Source organism: Mirounga leonina, unplaced genomic scaffold, assembly GCF_011800145.1.
Source record: "Mirounga leonina isolate KUSES-001 unplaced genomic scaffold, KU_Mleo_1.0 Mir_154, whole genome shotgun sequence".
Taxonomy (NCBI): Eukaryota; Metazoa; Chordata; class Mammalia; order Carnivora; family Phocidae; genus Mirounga; species Mirounga leonina.
In genome coordinates this window covers 1,666,821-1,686,053 of record NW_023270389.1, presented here as the reverse complement: position 1 = coordinate 1,686,053, position 19,233 = coordinate 1,666,821, and the positions used below count along the sequence as shown (strand labels likewise).

The 19,233-nt window shown below is 47.1% G+C and overlaps 2 protein-coding genes and 2 non-coding genes across 5 annotated transcripts in view; all 4 read left to right on the top strand.

The window, feature by feature from the left end:
* Positions 1-611: 611 nt before the first annotated feature.
* On the top strand, positions 612-18,175 carry KHDC4 (KH domain containing 4, pre-mRNA splicing factor). Of its 2 annotated transcripts, XM_035009787.1 has the most exons (14): positions 613-704; positions 1,158-1,374; positions 5,067-5,195; positions 5,548-5,627; positions 6,733-6,785; positions 7,061-7,224; positions 7,976-8,187; positions 8,911-8,971; positions 11,372-11,429; positions 11,669-11,922; positions 13,647-13,820; positions 14,700-14,812; positions 15,788-15,879; positions 16,872-18,175. In XM_035009787.1, the coding sequence occupies exons 1-14, from the start codon at positions 667-669 to the stop codon at positions 17,069-17,071; spliced, it is 1,845 nt and encodes a 614-aa protein (XP_034865678.1). In that variant the 5' UTR covers positions 613-666; the 3' UTR covers positions 17,072-18,175. The 2 variants fall into 2 exon arrangements, with proteins under 2 accessions (XP_034865679.1, XP_034865678.1); XM_035009788.1 differs by lacking the exon at positions 16,872-18,175 and having other exon boundaries at positions 612-704; positions 14,728-14,812; positions 15,788-15,880.
* Positions 7,499-7,627, top strand: LOC118014617. Its single transcript, XR_004680327.1, has one exon.
* LOC118014611 lies at positions 12,635-12,770 on the top strand. Its single transcript, XR_004680322.1, has one exon. It is a non-coding gene; the product is annotated as a small nucleolar RNA SNORA42/SNORA80 family (small nucleolar RNA).
* Positions 18,176-18,964: 789 nt separating the features above from the next.
* The window catches only part of RIT1 (Ras like without CAAX 1), a 7,876-nt gene continuing 7,607 nt past the window's right edge, over positions 18,965-19,233 (top strand). Inside the window, exon 1 of the mRNA XM_035009786.1 lies at positions 18,965-19,163. The gene's annotated coding sequence lies outside the window, so the exon portion shown is untranslated. The remainder of the gene's footprint in view (positions 19,164-19,233) is intronic.

Here is a 19,233-nt window from a genome sequence, read left to right as displayed (position 1 = left end):
CGAGCCCCTTCCCTCGGCGCCCGTGCGCCCGGGCCCGCCCCCCACCTGCGCCGTCCACGACCCACCCCAAGTCCCCCCGGCGGCCGTGCGCCCGGGGCGGCCTTTACCTCCTCTCTCCCGCCCGGGCGCCGGCGCCCCCTCGCGGCGCACCCCCGAGGCCCTGCTCTGAAAGCAGTGGTTGGCGCACAGACGTAAAACCAGAGGAATTCTTCACATGACCTCTGGGACGAAACATTTGTCTTTTCCTAAACAGGTAACAGACACGTGAAGCGGCCCAAAGTGGCGGAAGGTTCTCTCCTTGGCCAGAGAACGTGGCTGGGCTGGGGGGAGAAACCTGTTCAATTCCCTGACTCATGCGTATGGTCGTGTAGGCCGCTATCAGCCTGCCCACAACAAACATGGACGCCTCGCCCCAATTCCGCCTCGATGTGCGCCTCGGCAGCCATCTTTCTCAAGGGCAGGGCGCAAGCAGGAAGGCCCCACCCTACCTGCCTCAGCTAACGCCAGCCGCCTTGAAATCAACGAGAGTCCAATTGGAACCGACGCTCTCACCGGAACAGCTTTTCCTCACGACCGGAAGGGGCTGCGCGTGAGGGCGTTGGGGGCGGAAGTGACGGGAGGGTGGTAGTGGGGTGGTTGGCGGGTGGTTGAGCAGAGCCGGTCGCCATGTCCGCGGGGAGCGCGGCACATCCCGGGGCCGGCGGGTAAAGCTCCGTGGGCGAGGGCAGCGCAGCGCGCTCGGGGCGGGGGCGGGGCGGAGGGGCCGCTGGGAGCTGCGTCCGGGGGGGGCGCTGAAGTGGGACGTGGACGCGTCGGGGGCTGGGCTTTTGGGGAGAAAGCTGGTGAGCAGGCCTGGGGGTCCCCGAAGGAGGCCGGCAGGGGTCAGGGGGAGGAGGGAAGCGGGGACTCTCGGAGGGACCAGCCAAGCGGAAGATGAAGACGAGGGCATGGGGGAGTGAGTGGAGCGTTTGGAGGGGGCGGGTGGAGTGGAGCTGCAGCAGTGCTGTGTTTCGGAGGGGCGGGAATGTTAATCCCGACGGGAGGCTCGAGGGTGTAGAGAGGACGTGGTGGAGGGGAGGCGGGGTGCCGAAGCGTCGTAAGGGGAGAACCCGAGATAAAAGCCTTGGGCCCTAATATTTTCCTCTTTCTTCCTGTAGGCGCCGCAGCAAATGGGACCAGCCAGCTCCAGCCCCCCTTCTCTTCCTCCCCCCGTCGGCCCCGGGTGCGGAGGTTCCCAGCAGTGGGGGAAGCCCTGGGGGCTCCGCGGCTGCTCCCTCGGGCGCCTTGGATGCCGCTGCCGCCGTGGCTGCCAAGATCAATGCCATGCTCATGGCCAAAGGGAAGCTGAAACCGACGCAGAACGCCGCTGAGAAGGTACGTGCGGTTGAAGGGACTCTGCCAAGTGTAGCTTTAATAGGGGCTGTTCTGTAATCCTGCCATCAGCTGTTCGTGTTGAGGAGAAAACAGGGTTACGGTAGTTTAAAGATCACTTAGTTTTGGAATGCCTCACGTGATACTTTGTCGTTTGTTTCTAGAGGCAGTTTTGGTTGGTTTGATTAGATTTATGGACCAAATAGTTGATTTTGTCTTCGTTCACTTAGTTCAGCCTAACTTCTCTTGACGTAATCCCGTAAAGGGACGATGTAATACGTTAGTCAACACGTGCATTTTCCCTGAAGTCGAAAGAGACGTTCAGGTAAATCAAGCGAGCTTTAAACTGTCTAGTCAACTATGCTAAAGAGTAAATACAAACAGTGTTCTCTGTAATTAGAATCCATAGGTTTTTAATGACTGCCTGCACTGTAATTGTGAAATAAATTGAATAATTTATATGTTGGTGGTTTTGCTGTTTTCACGCAAATTGAGGAAATTATTTGGTCATTTTATAGAATTTCTGGTATAATTAGAATTTCACGACTAGGAGGGATCTGAACTTTGAAGTCTTTAATCTATCCTGCAGTAGAAGACAAGAATCTCCGTACAGGATAATGAGCATAGTGCCTGTTTGTATTGCTAGAATGCATGCTTTGCACTTAAAAAAATTCTTTGCAGCAATTTGATGGGATGGATTACTGTCGCCGGTTCAGAGGAGGAAAATGAGGCTCGTGAATGTGAATTGTATAAGATAAGATCTGTCACGGCGGGCACATGTCTGACTTCAGAGTCACTTCAGACAGTCAGGGGTTTAGCTTTTGCTTGAAAGCCTCTACAGTTGGAGAATTCAGTGTTCTGAATTCCCATAAGCTCAGTGCTCTGAGTGTGTTCTAAGGCAGCTCATTCCATTATAATTCTCATTTAAAAAAAGGTTCTTTTGACTTCAATTAAAAATAGCCTTCCAGTGAAGAGATGGGTTCTGTGTTTGAAAATGCAATTTGGGTTAGTGATGAATGTGTTTATTAGCATGTTTGTGACAATTATTTCCCAATGTATACGTATGTCAAAACGTCCAGTTGTTCACCTTAAATGTGCACAATTCTTATGTATTCGTTATAGCTCAGTAAAGCTGGGGGAGGGGCAAGATGATACAATTTTTTGTTAGCTATCTAGTGTATGAGTATAACAACAGAATGGCCATTATCTGTCTGGATGTTTCAGTATTCAGGTTCTGCAGAATTGGTGGGAACTTTTAGTGAATTGGAAGTTCATTATTCATTGTATTTTTGTTTGCAAAGATTGAGTCAACTGTCCATATCTAAGTTCGGCAAGGAAATACTAAAAGCACACTAAGGTGGAATGCTCCTTGAATATTAAAATTCTTAACACTGATGTTAATCATTTATTCATTTTTTTTCCTCTAAAAAGCAGTTGAGCACAGCAGGAGGCAACATGGTGCCAGTAGTGGCTTTAGACAGAATATAGGGCGCCTGGGTGGCTCAGTCGGTTAAGCTACTGCCTTCGGCTCAGGTCGTGATCCTGGAGTCCCGGGGTCGAGTCCCGCATCGGGCTCCCAGCTTGGCGAGGAGCCTGCTTCTCCCTCTGACCCTCCTCCCTCTCATGCTCTCTCTCTCTCATTCTCTCTCTCTCAGTAAATAAATAAATAAAAATCTTTAAAAAAAAAAAAAATCAGGGCACCTGGGTGGCTCAGTTGGTTAAGCGACTGCCTTCAGCTCAGGTCATGATCCCAGAGTCCTGGGATCGAGTCCCGCATCGGGCTCCCTGCTCTGCGGGAAGCCTGCTTCTCCCTCTCCCACTCTCCCTGCTTGTGTTGCCTCTCTCGCTGTGTCTCTCTCTGTCAAGTAAATAAAAAAAAAAAAAAAAAAAATATATGGATTTGACACCGGGATCCTCAGTTACTGGCTGTGGAGCTTAGACGCGTTGTGGGGCCTCAGTTTCCTCTTCTGATGGGGTTGGTGTCACCTGTGCAGTCCACAACAGTAGTCACTAGCCACATGTAGCTTTTTAAATTAAAATTTGAATTAAAATTTAAAATTTAGCTCCTTGTCACAGTATTTGGACATGAGGCTGTGGCTGTGTTGGACGGCGAGGTAGAGAACACCTGCGTCTTCACAGGAGGTCCTGTGGGATAGCACTGATAAGTACCTTTTTTTTTTTTTTAAAGATTTTATTCATTTATTTGAGACAGAGAGAATGAGAGACAGAGAGCATGAGAGGGAGGAGGGTCAGAGGGAGAAGCAGACTCCCCGCCGAGCAGGAAGCCCGATGCGGGACTCGATCCCGGGACTCGATCCTGGGACTCCAGGATCATGACCTGAGCCGAAGGCAGTCGCTTAACCAACTGAGCTACCCAGGCGTCCCTGATAAGTACCTTTGATGGTGGCCAATACTGAGCAGGTATTGCAGCTCTTTGCAAACAAAAATACAATGAATAATGAACAAAGATGAGATATTGTTGAGTCTATGTAGTTTGTGTACTTTGAAAAATGTATCTAATGCGGGGCAGCTGGGTGGCTCAGTCCGCTAGGTGTCCGACTCTTAATTTTGGCTCAGGGCATGATCTCGCAGTCACGAGATTGAGCCCTTTGTTGGGCTCCGCACTGGGTGCAGAGTCTGCTTGAGATTCTCTCTCTCCTTCTCTCGAAAATAAGTAAATAAATCTCATTTATTTATTTATTTTAAAGATTTTATTTATTTATTTGACAGAGAGAGAGACAGCGAGAGAGGGAACACAAGCAGGAGGAGTGGGAGAGGGAGAAGCAGGCTCCCTGCCGAGCAGGGAGCCCGATGAGGGGCTCGATCCCAGGACCCTGGGACCATGACCTGAGCCGAAGGCAGACGCTTAACGACTGAGCCACCCAGGCGCCCCAATAAATCTCTTTTAAAAAATGTATCTAATGCGTGAAGAAGTAAATTGTGTTTTATCTCCTTTGAGCACATTTGCCGAACATTGGTCCAAGGCAACAAAGGGTTGCGGAAGGCCATCTTGGGATGAAAATTTTTTCCGATAATTCATATCCGCTATCTGGAGTTGCCTATAGTTTAAATTGGGAGAAACCAGATCAGATTTTAGGATTTTGCTTGGCGTTTCATTCATTCTCTTAGCTCTCCTTTAATGGGGAGCAATGGGTTGTCAGGTAAACTTGACCGGTTTTCCAGATCATTGCAAGGATGGGACTGGTTGCATGTGATACGTTGTGGCTGCGGTGTTGGCACAAAGATAGCGTCCAGTTCCACACATGAGGTGCGTGGGTTGCTGGACTCTGCATCGTGCTGTGGACTCTGCCCTGTATTTTACTGTACATACAGCTAGCTGGTTGAGCTGTAAAGCACCATAACTTAGTCTTTTAATTTTCTTCCCGGAGATTGCAGCTTCTAGTCCGTAGGGTTTCTGGGATTATGCAGTCATAGAAATGCACACATGGCCTCCGTTCCAGAGAAATCTGATGATTGTCTTCAAGTAAATTGGTAACACTTGTGTCCATTTAGTGAGGTTTTGTTCGCTTGTTATTTCATCTTTGGAGAATGACCCAGGAGTGACCAAGTGTATTTGTAGGCAGATAAAGGCAGCAATAAGGTGATGGTGGGACCTGGGCAGGGGCACTTGTAAATTGAACAGCAGAAACATACTGTTTCATCTTACAAACTTTCCGATCCAATCTCTCCTGTAGCTTCAGGCTGCTGGCAAAGGCCTAACTAGCAGTAAAAGCAAGGATGACCTGGTGGTAGCTGAGGTCGAGATCAACGATGTGCCTCTCACATGCAGGAACCTGCTGACTCGAGGGCAGACTCAGGACGAGGTGGGCAGATGTCGGGTCCCTTTGGGGAAGGTGGTGGGTGGGCACAGTCAGGAAAACAAGACCTCTAACTACAGACAGGAGTCAGATGTTTATGAGTGGGTTTGGGTCATAATCTCCAAAGTCAGGATTGGGTTGAATTAACCGCAGAGGAACTTCTCAGTGAAGGTAAAGAAACAGATACGGGTGGATTCCCCTGGTCAGGTGAGCAAGAAACAACGGAATTGAGGTTTCGGATACAGGAGGGAACCCATTCCTGTCTACTGGTGTAGCGATTGAATGGGGAAGATCCATCTTTCTGCCTGCCGTTGACCTCGATCCACATCACCTTTCTAATAGAACGTTTCCCTTGTAGATCAGCCGACTTAGTGGGGCTGCGGTGTCAACTCGAGGGAGATTCATGACTGCCGAGGAGAAGGCCAAAGTGGGACCGGGGTGAGTATGCGCGTCATTTGCTTTGGGGAAAGGTTGGACGTGTGGCTCACGTTAGTTTCATGTTTTTCGTGCTTAGGAAATACGTGCAGATATTCGGTTAGTAGCTCGGTGTGTGTATATACGCATGCTACGTAGTAGAATTTGGGACAGCTCAAACACGTAAGGAGTTGGGAACCGTTTTCCTTCCTGTTGCTCTGGGGATTTTTTATTTCACAGGCAATATTTTATTGGAGGAAACAAATGATGGGAAAGTGTAAAATGAGATAATTGCTACATTTAATGTATACACTTCCAAATTTCTGTATGGGAATATTTCCCCCAATAAAAGGGTCTGTATTTTGTTGTAATCTCCCTTTTTTAAAAAAAAAAACCTCCTTTCATCAGGCTGTAAGGTTTTCTGCCGAATGATTTTGTCCCCCTATAGTTGCATCCCTCCCATGACTCAGTTTTGAGGGCAGGTAGGCATGCGACGCTTTTTGCATTGGCTTAAACTAAATATAATGAGGAGGCAAAACTTGGTCCCCACCTGAAACCAACATTTCAGTTTTTTGTGTGTACTGGTTGCTGTTTTGAATTTTTTTGTCTTTAAATACTGATATTTTTTTATCTATAGCTTTATATTAACTATGGTTTTTGATGATCTCCATTATTATAATCAAAATCGGAATCCATGCCACTTTACATTTAGAATCTAGAGTTCCCTTGGTGTGGGCCTCAGAGACATGGGCCCACAGGCCGCCATCACTTTGCTCCTTTAATTTGGATAGCCGGGAGCACAATTGCCCATAACCTGTTAGACAACCGGCAGAAAGGAATATTGTTCTCAGGCCTCAGGTTATCTCGGTTGACTAGATGCCAATATTCATGAGCCCGTAAGAACAGATTTGATCGCTGTGTGGACCAATTAACTTGAAGCAAGCAGAAAAGGTTATTTATTCCCCAGCTATAAAACCATGTTCCTAGAAATTTGCACCAGCCATTTCCTTGTATGTAGTCCCTTTTACTTGTTTGGAAACTGGAAACATTACAGATTTGATTTGGTGACCCATTTGGTTCCTTTGGTTATGACCAGTTTGGGATCATCATTTTATATTTCTCTTTATAGGGATCGTCCATTATACCTTCATGTTCAGGGCCAGACACGGGAATTAGTGGACAGTAAGTAATGGTTTGGCTCACATCCCACTTTTTGTAAAGGACAAAGTACAGGGCTGTATAGAATATGTTCGCAGAATGTTCCTCGTGGGTGTTGTAACTTGTGTATGAACTGCTTATGAGTGTGCTGGGGGTATAGAGAGGCTGAGGACCACATGTTTGGGTGTCCTGTAAAATGGATTAATATAGGGGTAATTGTGCATTGGCTGGGTCTGTCAATGGGTACTAGTCAGTTCATTCATTCCTTCGGTATCTTATCTCACTCTGTTTTTCCATAGGAGCAGTAAACCGAATCAAAGAAATTATCACCAACGGGGTGGTCAAAGCTGCCACGGGGACGAGTCCAACTTTCAATGGTGCGACAGTCACTGTGTATCACCAGCCAGCGCCCATTGCACAGTTGTCTCCAGCCGTCAGCCAGAAGCCTCCCTTCCAGTCAGGGGTAAGTTTAGTGGAGAGATCATTAACCGTGTTGTCATTTCTGTAAAAGTGATATGTGCCAAATAATGTGGAAAGTATGAAGGAAAATCCTGAAATCCAACCTGAGGCTTACCTGCTGATGCTATCCTATTAATGGACCATTTCGGCTTCTGAGAGGCAGTGAACATCTGAACACACGTTTGTTTACTTTGATGTATTCTAGAAAGGGCACCGATACAGATCAGAGCATGTCTGCACTGTACATTTGGAAGTTCTGGTTTGATTATGTGATGGCAGCTGGAGGATTAAGAAGGCTGAGTCTGGTGAAGTAAGACTCTGCTGATACAGTCCTCCTAGAAAACCGGGTGGGAGAGAGCAGCCCTCATTGGAGAACACCACAGGGCTGACTGTACGACCCAACATGCTTTGCTTGTTTCACAGAAGACTGTGCTGTAGGTTCTTAAGACTTACAGCTCTCGGGGGCTGTAGGTGCACTTAGTAGTGAGTCTTTGCTTTGCACCTGGTGAGTAGATTTTGCTGAACGGAGGAAGGTGTTAATGTTCTAGGTAGGTACATGGCCCGTGTAGTGCTCGTTTAAGTTAAGCTACTTTATAAAGTTTGTTTTTATGGGCTCGGTGGAAATTATAGGGGGTCCTCATTTTGGCAGTGATTAAAAGTATCTGGAGGATTAACGTTTTTTGCAAAATAATTTTCAAGATTACGATTTAATTATGTGTTGCGTGTTTAATCTGCGGTATTCTGTTTTTCTACAGATGCATTATGTTCAAGACAAATTATTTGTGGGCCTAGAGCATGCTGTGCCCACATTTAATGTCAAGGAGAAAGTAGAAGGTCCAGGCTGCTCCTATTTGCAGCACATTCAGATTGAAACCGGTGCCAAAGTCTTCCTCAGAGGCAAAGGTTCAGGTTGCATTGAGCCAGCATCTGGCCGAGAAGCTTTTGAACCTATGTATATTTACATTAGGTAGGTATGGATGGCGGGGGCTGAGGACAGTGAGTGCTTGTCAGCTGCTCAGTACAGGCAGGAGTGATTCAAAAGGAGTAAGAAGATAGGTTGGATAAATAGTAACATGAGGAATGTAGGTCAGTACTAACAGTAATCACTTTAAATTTCTTATTTATTCATTTGACAGAGGGAGATAGCACAAGCAGGGGGAGCCAGGAGGGAGAGGGAAAAGCAGGCTTCCCGCGGAGCAGGGAGCCCGATGCGGGGCTCGATCCCAGGACCCCGGGATCGTGACCTGAGCCGAAGGCAGATGCTTAACTGACTGAGCCACCCAGGCGCCCCCAGTAATCACTTAATAAATAGTGAATAAGAACTGTTGAATTAGGAGGTGGAATTGTCTTTTAGTATTCAGGTTCTTGGGTTTTATACAGATCTGTGACCCTGAAATGAGCTGTGATGAGCCTAAAGTCATCTTCACCTAAAGCTATGGTGATATTAATGCATTTTACAGTTATTTTAGTGACTAAAATGTTTTTTGATACTTTAAAAGTATTTGTTTTAATGATAGTAGTTAGGGGTTAAGGGGCATATTATAAGACGTTACTTTGTGATTTTCAGAAGCTTAGGTTGGTGCTATGTTGAATATGTTAAATTTGTGTATAGCATACAAAGTGAAAGCAAAATTCTGTATCCTTTATTACTCTTCTCCTCTTTGACTTTTTGGTTCTTGTTTCTTTGCAGTCATCCGAAACCAGAAGGCCTGGCCGCTGCCAAGAAACTCTGTGAGAATCTCTTGCAAACAGTGAGTTACATTTGTGTGTCTGATACTCTGAAGAGCCACTGCCATTTGTCTTAGCTGTTTTCCCACCTGTATTGGTTTCCTAGGGCTGCCATATCAAAATTCCCTCACACTAGGTGACTTAAAACAACAGAAATTTATTTTCTCACGTTCAGGAAGCCAGACAGACATTCAGAATCAAAGTGTGGGCAGGGTTGGTTCCTTCTGAACGAATGCTGTGAGGGAGGGTGCTCCATGCCTCTCCGGCTTACCGGCCTTTGCATTCTTTCCCCAAACAGCAGAGCTCCATCCTCTGCTCCGTTGTCTCCTGGCCTACTCCTGTGTCTCGTCTGCCTGTCTCTCGTAAGGGTAGCAGTCCTTGCGTGTAGGGCCCACCATGACCCGGAATGACTTCATGTTAACAGACTGTATCTGCAAAGGCCTGGTTTCCAAATAAGGTCAGAGTCTGAGGTTCTGGGCAGACGTGAATGTTGGAACCACTACACCATTCTCGCAGCTCAGATTCTCCATAAGGAAGACAAACTTCCCTAGCCAGGGTCAGCTGGCGTGCAGTTCTTCTTTAGGAACTGTTTCAGTGTGGAATTTTGAAATCTGGTACATCAGTATAAAACCTCAAGGTCGTCAGGTATTTAAGTAGTACTTTCAATCTTGGCCCAGTCGTTTACCGGTGGGCATTCCAAATTTTTCTTTTTTTTTTTTTTAAGATTTTATTTATTTATTTGAGAGAGAGAGAGAATGAGACAGAGCAAGTACATGAGAGGGGGGAGGGCCAGAGGGAGAAGCAGACTCCCCGCCGAGCAGGGAGCCCGATGCGGGACTCGATCCCGGGACTCCAGGATCATGACCCGAGCCGAAGGCAGTCGCCTAACCAACTGAGCCACCCAGGCGCCCCCAAATTTTTCTTAACAGTAGGTTTAGCTAAAGTAAGGGTAGAGCTATATTAGTTTAAAACCAATTAACAATGCCTTTGGGCTAACTGCTTATTTGATTACCTGTTCTTTTTATTCTCTGATCTAGTAACCACACGTTAAACCAGTAGGGCCATTGGTACGGTCCTTGGCGGCAATCGCATTTGGGGGTTGCAGGTATTCAGCCTTGTGTTAGCTGGTATTTCAGGGTGCCCTTTTGGGAAGCTGTGTTCTTTGCTTTTGTGAAGTAACCTGATTTACCATCCCCTGTCTGTCTCTGTTGCCGCTTGAAGTTACTGATTCAGTGGGAATCTCATAATGAAGAACTGGATGGGGGGACATACTAACTCTGTGTTGAGCCCTGAGCTCCTTGAGGAGAAGGCCAGTAAATAAAAGAATGAATGAATTCTCAGTAGTTACACTGACAATTTAGGAATTTCCTAACCTTATTTCTGAATGATTTTGTACCTCAGAATTGAGTCTAGTTTGGGGATTTAGGCAGCTCCTGATGTCCATGCTTCTGATTCCCACATCCTGGCTTAATAATTTGTAGGGTGTGCCTTATTAAAAGTAATTGATTAATGGATTTTTTTTTTTTTTAAGATTTTACTTATTTGTGAGAGGGAGAGAGAGCACAAGCAGGGGGAGTGGCAGGCAGAGGGAGAAGCAGGTCCCAGGCTGAGCAGGGAGCCCGGTGCGGGGCTCGATCCCAGTACCCTGGGATCATGACCTTAGCCAAAGGCAGACGCTTCACCAACTGAGCCGCCCAGGCACCCCAGATTTTTAAAAAATACTTATTTTTAGAGAGGGAGGGAGGGGTAGAGGGACAATCTCAAGTGGACTCCGAGCTGACTGCGAGCCTGACGCAGGGCTCGATCCCATGACCCTGAGACTACATCCCAAGCTGAGACCAAGAGTTGGACGGTCAACCGAGTATGTCACCCAGGCACCCCTTGATTGATGGAATTTTTTTTTTAAGATTTTATTTTATTTTATTTTATTTTATTTTTTAAAGATTTTATTTATTTATTTGAGAGAGAGAATGAGAGAGAGAGAGCATGAGAGTGGGGAGGGTCAGAGGGAGAAGCAGACTCCCTGCCGAGCAGGGAGCCCGATGCGGGACTCGATCCAGGGACTCCAGGATCATGACCTGAGCCGAAGGCAGTCGCTTAACCAACTGAGCCACCCAGGCGCCCCAAGATTTTATTTTTAAGTAATCTCTACACCCAGTGTGGGACTTGAACTCATAACCCTGAGCTCAAAAGTCCTATGTTCTACTGACTGAGCCCGCCAGGCTCCCCGCACCTTATTAAAATTTAGATTAAATGAGTCTAAATTTGGTTGAAATGTCAATGGAAATTTTTTTTCTTTTTTAATCAGTGGAAATATTTTTAATTCCTAGCTGCTTTGGTCCGAGAGTCGTATAGTCAGACTCTTGCAAATACTCTGTGAATTAGGACTGTCCCATATGAATTTGTTTTCCCTTCTCTTGCAGGTTCATGCTGAATATTCTAGATTTGTGAATCAGATTAATACTGCTGTACCTTTACCAGGTGTGTATGTCTTAAAGTGTTTAAGAAAAAGAAAAGTTTTGTTAGTGATATTTATGTATAAAGTAGGGTGTTTAGGGCTAGACCGTGCCAGGGCACTAAGAGTGTTCCCTTCGACTTAACGGTAATTTGGAAAGCCATTCGTCCCTCAGTGTTTTTCTTCCCTAGAGATTAAGTTAATATTCAGCCAAAATGTCTCCTTTTGCTACAGCTGATTAAACACTTTTTTTCTTCCCCCTCAGGCTATACACAACCCTCTGCTATAAGTAGTGTCCCTCCTCAGCCACCATATTATCCATCCAATGGCTATCAGTCTGGTTACCCTGTTGTTCCCCCCCCTCAGCAGCCAGTTCAGCCTCCCTACGGAGCACCAAGCATAGTGCCCCCAGCTGTTTCGTTGGCACCTGGAGTCTTGCCAGCATTACCTACTGGAGTCCCACCTGTGCCGACCCAGTACCCGCTGACGCAGGTGCAGCCTCCGGCCGGCACTGCACAGGTAGGACGCCAGGCGCGGGGCGGACCCCGCTGACCTTGGGAGAGCTGCCCGGGCAGAGGCGGCGGCACCTGCAGGAAGAAAGCGTGTTGTTCCTGCGTAACGCGAGGTCTTCTGTTCTGTTCCTCCGGTGTCACCGCTCCCAAGCTACCCAGATGCCCTAGGGCAGCATGTACATGTGTGTGTGCGTCCCGAAGTCTCTAGCTCCGTGTCACGAATCTTTCCGCCAAGTGGTTGTTTAAAAGAGGAGTCAGGAAGCTTGCTCTGGAGTGCCAGGTGGCAGATAGGTTAGACCCTGTGGGCCATGCGGGCTCTGTCACACCCGCTGCCCTCCGTCGCTGGGGGGGCACAGCGGCAGCCCGGGACGATGCGGAACGACCGCGCGGGGCGGGGCCCTGAGAACACTGGATTTCCCGAAGTGGGTGATGAGCCGCAGTCGTGGGCCGTCGCTCGCCTGCCCCTGCCTCGAGAAGGGGGCCGGCCTACATGCCTCTCCATGATTGGAACTGAGTCACTAATCTTCAGAAGAAATGCACCATATGCAGGGGTCCTGGGCCGAGGGGTACATGAACTTTGCCAACTTAAGGATTAGAAATGTTCTTGTATATTTCTCAAGTTACATAAGAAACTAGAATTTTAGGAAAGGGTAGGTAGCTAGCTCATCCAGATGGATGATGTCCACCCCTTCTCTGAGGCAGGGGAGAAGCTAGTGAGCTCAGGGAGATGGACTGATGGTGGGCTCTTCTCTGTGGGCCTCTCACAGTGTACCCGTGTGAGAGGGGTGCGCAGCCCTGCACCATGGCCCTGCTCCCGACTGGTGGGCTGGGAGCACTGAAGGGGGCTGTACGGTGTGAAACAACAGAAGACTTTCCTAAATTCTGGTTGTGACCCCTCGTCCTGATTACTTCCCTTGTAAGGTTTGGCAGAGCCGTAGGTCTCCCGCTCTGAGCCACGTTGCTTTGTGACCAGAAAGGAGTATGACCGAGTTGGCCCTTAGGGTTGGGCTTTAGACAGAGGCTGCCAGGGTTCCTCATGCTTTCCTGTGATTGAGCTTTGCGATCCTGGGATGTGACTCAGCCCATCCAGGCTTTGGTTTCCTTCTAGAAAATGGGCATAATGATGGTATTTCAGAGGTTGCAAAGATTAAGTGAGATGACCCAAGCGTTCAATAGGTATTAGCCATTTGTTTAATAAGAGTTGTCCTTTGAGAAGTGCTTGTTTTCTCTAATACATCCTGGATCGGTCCTTATTCCTTTCTGGAACAATCTCTTACAACATTGGACAGACTCCCTCTTGCTGTAACAACTTATCCCTAGAAGTGGCAGATGAACTTGCCTTTGCCACAAGCATTAGCAGCCTTTATAATCCAGAAAGAGCTAATCACATTGATGAGAGGGGTCTAAATGGAGAATGTTCTTGCTTGATAACTTGTGAACTAAGTGAGTGGCTGGAATTTTTATTTGTTGGTCATGTTTGCCCAAGTGCACAGCAGGTTTCTCCTGAGAGTTCAGAGCCCTGGAGGAATTGTCAGTTTAGCATTTCCCTCCCATGAAGGGGGGAAGGCTAGGCTCTCCTGACACCAAATGATCCAGGAGGGAAGCTAAGGACCAGAGAAACAGGATTTCTAGGACACACATGGATTATTAAAGTCTATTGTGTTACTGTTTTCCTTATTAAGTGGCTGGACATTCTCACACCTTTTTCCCCTTCGTTTGTTTTGGTCCCAGAGTCCGATGAGTGGGCCTTTTATTCCTGCTGCTCCTGTCAAAACTGCCTTGCCTGCCGGCCCCCAGCCCCAGCCCCCACCCCCGCCCCCACTCCCAGCTCAACCCCAGGCACAGAAGAGGCGATTCACAGAAGAGCTGCCAGATGAACGAGAATCTGGACTTCTTGGATACCAGGTTAAATAAAATACTCTTATTTTCCTCATCTCATCTTACTATATTCTTCCTTTAAAGAAAGATAAATTCACATCTATATTAACCGTCCTTCTAATACTAGATTTTTGTTTTCTGGAATCCATTTAGATTAGGTTTTTTTCCTTGGGGGATTAGTTTAAAGCAAGAGTGACTCCGTTTGGGTGGGTTGGTGTTTGGGATCAGTATAGGAAAATACAAAGCTCCACGTGGAGAGAGGTCGAGAGCTCTATGACTCGTACCTAGAAGGAGTTCTGTAGAATTCTGCACTTCCTCTTACTCATACAGCACTCCTGAAAGCCTCAGATAGTTCTCACTTCCGTTCTACCTACCAGCATATGGTTTGTACTTTAACCTTGGCTCTCAATTTACTGTTCTTCTTCCGCGTAAAAGAGAGCACAGTTACTTTCTCCAGTCCCCACCGCCCACAGCAAAAACTGGGCAGAAATGTAGTGATTCTGCTCAGTATATAAGTAGGCGTTCAAGTAAAGAGTTTTTTAAAATGTTTTTTAAATGTGAAGTTTTAAAATAAATAAATAAATGTGTAGTTTTGGCGCCGTTTTGTTTTATCAGGAGAAGCACCTTTACTTTTTGCCAGAGTCCTTGAAATGTTCTTTGAAACAAACTCTGAAGCATTTTTATAGTTTATAAGAGGATAGTTGAAAACAGATACATGTAGCATGACCAAGTCCTACAGAGAAAGATCACGTCTCCTCCAGCTGTGGTTATGTTCCAAATCCCAGAGGGCTATGTAGTGAGCTTACTGCAACCAGAAAGGCGAGGCACTTGACAGTTACATTAAGGAGCTAAAGTCAATGCAGCAGTTGTAGATTTGCTAATGCCACTGTATTTTTCTGCTCATAGCATGGACCCATTCATATGACTAATTTAGGTACAGGCTTCTCCAGTCAGAATGAGATTGAAGGTGCAGGATCGAAGCCGGCAAGTTCCTCAGGCAAAGAGCGAGAGAGGGACAGGTAAGTTAGTTGGAGCGTAATTACATGAATGTATTCAGATGTCATTGGTTTACACCATAAGTGTGAATAACGACCATTGCTATGAGCTTCCGTGTTCTAAAACTGTAATGAAGGGGCACCTGGGTGGCTCAGTCTGTTGAACGTCCGACTCTTGATCTCAGCCCAGGTCTTGATCTCAGGGTCGTGAGTTCACTCCTCGCATTGGGCTGCATGCTGGGCGTGGAACCTACATTTAAAAAAAATAATCGATCAAAGTGTAATGAAATCCTTTGGCTCAAATAAACTTTTTTTTTTTTTTTTTTTTTATAACTGCTGCACTATGCTGCCCCTTTCAGTCTTGAGGCAGTTACCCTGGGCTTTGAGTCATTCAGTTCTTGCTTATCAGGCATCTTCCTCTACTTCACTGTCCGCATCTTGGCCATTTTCCTAAGCGTAGGCAGTGACTGGAGTGTTACACAAGCTGTGTTTGCTACTTAGAATCCTAGAATATAGGGGCTCCTGGGTGGCTCAGTCGGTTGAACATCTGCCTTTGGCTCAGGTCATGATCCCGGGGTCCTGGGATCAAGCCCCACATCAGGCTCCCTGCTCACTGGGGAGTCTGCTGCTCCCTCTTCCTCTGCCCCTGTCCCCCCGGCCCATGTTCTCTCTCTCTGTCTCAAGTAAATGTTTATTAAAAAAAAAAAAAATTCCTAGACTATTATCCTAGAATATTATGGACTAAGGTACTTGAACGGGGGGTCCAGCTGCCATCCCTCTACTGTGTGGTTCTTTGAGCCTTCCTAGGACGGGACTAGCCTCCCATAGCAGTGTTCTACTTTTGGCCTGGCCCGGCTAATAGCTTGGCACCTTACAACCTGCTAGTAGCTTGAGGGGGGCTCAGGTGGAAAGGGTGGAGGTGAACGGTTGACTGTCCACTGGAGAAGGTACAATTGATTGGATCTGTCTGAAAGGCTGTCATGGTTTTTCTTCTAACAGGCAGTTGATGCCTCCACCAGCCTTCCCAGTGACTGGAATGAAAGCAGAGTCTGATGACAGGAATGGGTCTGGGGCCGGAGCAGGGGGCCACGGTGAGTGACGTGGAGCTGGGGGACACGTGGGCAGCTAAGACTGGTCCTAAGTTACTAGTTTTCTGACCTGATGTTCATTCAGGTGGCACTCAGTCAGCTGTTTAATCCAACTTCTAATATCTACAGGCTAAGGAGGATATCTTTTTTTTTTTTTAAATAAGGCAGCATATAGTTACATGGGCTTTTATTTTCAATCGAAGTGTGTCTAGAAAAGTCAACTTATATTTTATACATAGCATCATTAAAACCCTAGGAAATATTAATGATTGGTAGGTTGTTTCAAAATTTTGTTGCCTTTGTTGTCTGAATACCTGGAGGTAATCTGATAAAGACTTAAGGGTTGATATTTCGGGATGCCCGGCTGGCTCAGTTGGAGCCTTCGACTCTTGATCTCGGGTCATGAGTTCAAGCCCCATGTCGGGCGTAGAGCCTACTTTAAAAAAAGATTGATTTTTCTTTGTATTGGGAGCTGAGCTGCATCTCTCCTCATAGTTCCTTTTGGTTATGAATGGTCAGCCTGTGGCTGTTAAAAAAGTGTTGCCTCCTAGTATCCCAGAATTTAGAGGAATACGGGATCACTTGTTCTTTGCCTGTAGTCCTAATAAAAATGAACAGAAGAAAATACATTTTTTTCTTTTCTTAACTTCTTTTCTTTTAACTCTTTAAAAGGTGAAATATCAGCCTCCAGAGACTCACTTGCTAACTTTCCTTTTTTTTCTTTTTCTTTTTTTTTTTTTTTTTTTTGTGTTTCTTTTTTCTTTCTCTGTTTTCTTACATGGTTCTGGTGGATTCACATTTGCTGATGCTGGTGCTGTTTTTCGTGTGATCTTCAACGTTTTTGGGTGACCATTGACCCTGTGACCTCAAAATGGTGTCCAACTAACCACTTACAATTAACATCTTTTTTTTATTAACGAATTTATGGTATTATCTTTTTTTTTTTTTTTTGTCTTGGTGGGGGATGGGGTTGGGGTTGTTTTTCTCTATTCTAGATTATCCAGTCAAGAAGATGAAAACTGCAGAGAAGGGATTCGGGTTGGTGGCTTATGCTGCAGATTCATCTGATGAAGAGGAGGAGCACGGGGGTCATAAAAATGCAAGTAGTTTTCCACAGGGCTGGAGTTTGGGGTATCAGTACCCTTCGTCACAACCACGAGCTAAACAGCAGATGCCATTCTGGATGGCCCCGTAGGAAACAGTGGAACAGAGCTTTGACCCTTGGTGACTCTCTTTAGCAATAATGCATGCATTTGATTTAATAAGACTCTGGGGCCTGTGTTGGGAACCATCATGGACCTTTGCAGAAGTTAGAGATGCAATGTCCCCTCTCTTAAAGGGGCTTCATTCTTTTTTAAACATCCTTGTTTCCGCAGTGGCATAGTATCTGTTAAAATTTACTTAGAATCACAAATTTGTCTCAGAAGCTTTTTAACAGTTGGTGAAATGTGCTTGTTCAACAGAGCATCCCAAAAGGGTCATTCCAGTATACATTTGACCTGTTCAGCCTTTTCCACATGAATGGCCACTATTCTGACAAAAAGAAAGTTTTATTTGTATTTTACTACTGTTTGGTCAATTTTGCTGACAACTGGTCACAAAGACTTACTATTTATTAGTGGGGAGTTGATTTTAAGACCATCCTTCCCTTTCGGCACCTTTAAATCTAAGAACAGTTCATCCCTATTTCATTTTTGCATTCTTTTCTGTTTTGGAAAATGCAGTTTTACTAATTTAAAGGTGTTGGATATAGCTGGATCCTGAGTAGGAAAATGAAGGGTTTTTGGTTTTTTTCTTCATTATGTCTTTTTATTGGGATGATCCAAAGCTGGCACCTTCAGGCACTCTTGTCCCAGAAAGCCATTTGCAGCTTTTATTGCCCTTCTAATAAGCTCCGTGTCTTCAGCTGGGTCCGAGAAAACCGCTTGATCAAAAGCTGGTCAGAACTCACCACAGAAACGAAACACAGTGGTCTGTCTCTCCGAACTGGTTGCAGCTAAAATAGAGAGATGTGACTGCTCACAATAGGATGGATGGTGGACTTAGTGACTGAGATTGCAACTTGTCCTTTTTCTTGGCATTACAGGTTTTGCCAAAAGAACTTTTTTGTATCAAATATTGATGTGTGAAAGAAGGAGCTAGTCTGCTGAACCAGGAGTAGTTTGAGATTCTGAACTGTCATTTTTGCACATTTGAATACTTTGCAGGCTGGCTTTGTATAATAAACATATTCTCTGGTTTCCTATATGTTGTAAATATTTAGACCATAATTTCATTATAAATAAATGTATAAATATTGCTGTGGTTTCTCTTCTCTTTTCCACAACCCGTCCATACACTAAGATTTATAAACTTCTGATCAGCATAACGAAATTAGAACCCACCAGAAGAATAAAGACATGGGTCCCGAAGTTTGCATATAGTTGCTAGAGTTTGACTGTCCAGAGTAGACCCTTCAAAGTCCCGATGAAAACCTGGAGGGTAACTGGTGGGCTCCCTCCGTTCGCGTACATGCGGCGTCCTTTACTGAACACGGCTAGTGAGGGAGTGAAGTACAGGAGTCCACAAACCATTCTTGGGAAGGCATTCTTACAGAGGCCGGGTGGAAGTTGAATCAGCCTCTTCCCAGGGCCAACTCCTCCTGGAACCCGCGTGTCCTCCCCAAGGGCGGTGAAGGGGAGTGGTGGTGCCCAGGCGGAAGCTCGGGCGCCTCCAAACTCCTTCGTCCCGCTGGGGGAAGTACGTTATTTTACAACAAAGCGGGCCGGCTTGTCGAGTCTCCGTTCCGCGCGTGGGGTCCGACCTCCCTGCGGTTAGAGCCCCGGTGCCGTAGCTGCATCTGCGCTATTTCAGGGGGGACGGGGGTTCCCAAGTTCGCGTGTGGACCACCTTGGGCCCCATTCGGGTCTCGTCACAAACGACACCCAGCCCCGCGCGTACGCCCCCGTGGCCGGGCCCCGCCCCCGCTCGGCTCGCGCAGGCGCACGCCGGCGAGCCGGGTTCTCCGAGGGGCGGGGCCGGGCGCGCGTCACGCGGCCCCGCCCCCGCGGCGGCGCCATCTTCCCGGCCACGGGAGGGGTCACAGGTCGGCGCCGGAACCTCGCGTGGGGCGGGCGGGCGGGCACGCGCGAGGGCCCGGGGGCCTGGGGGGCCGCCTCCTGGGCTCTCTGCCGGCGCCCCGGTCTGAGGAGGAACCCGGCGTTGCCCTGCCGCTTTTGTTTTTCTTCTGGAAACTGCAGTACCTGGGAGCGCTGTGCGGTGTCGCCGGCCGGCCCGCCCGGGGAAAGGTGAGGCGGCGCCGGGCCGGTGGTGGGGGCCGGGGGCCGGGGGCGCAGCGCGGGGGGCGCGGGCTGGGGG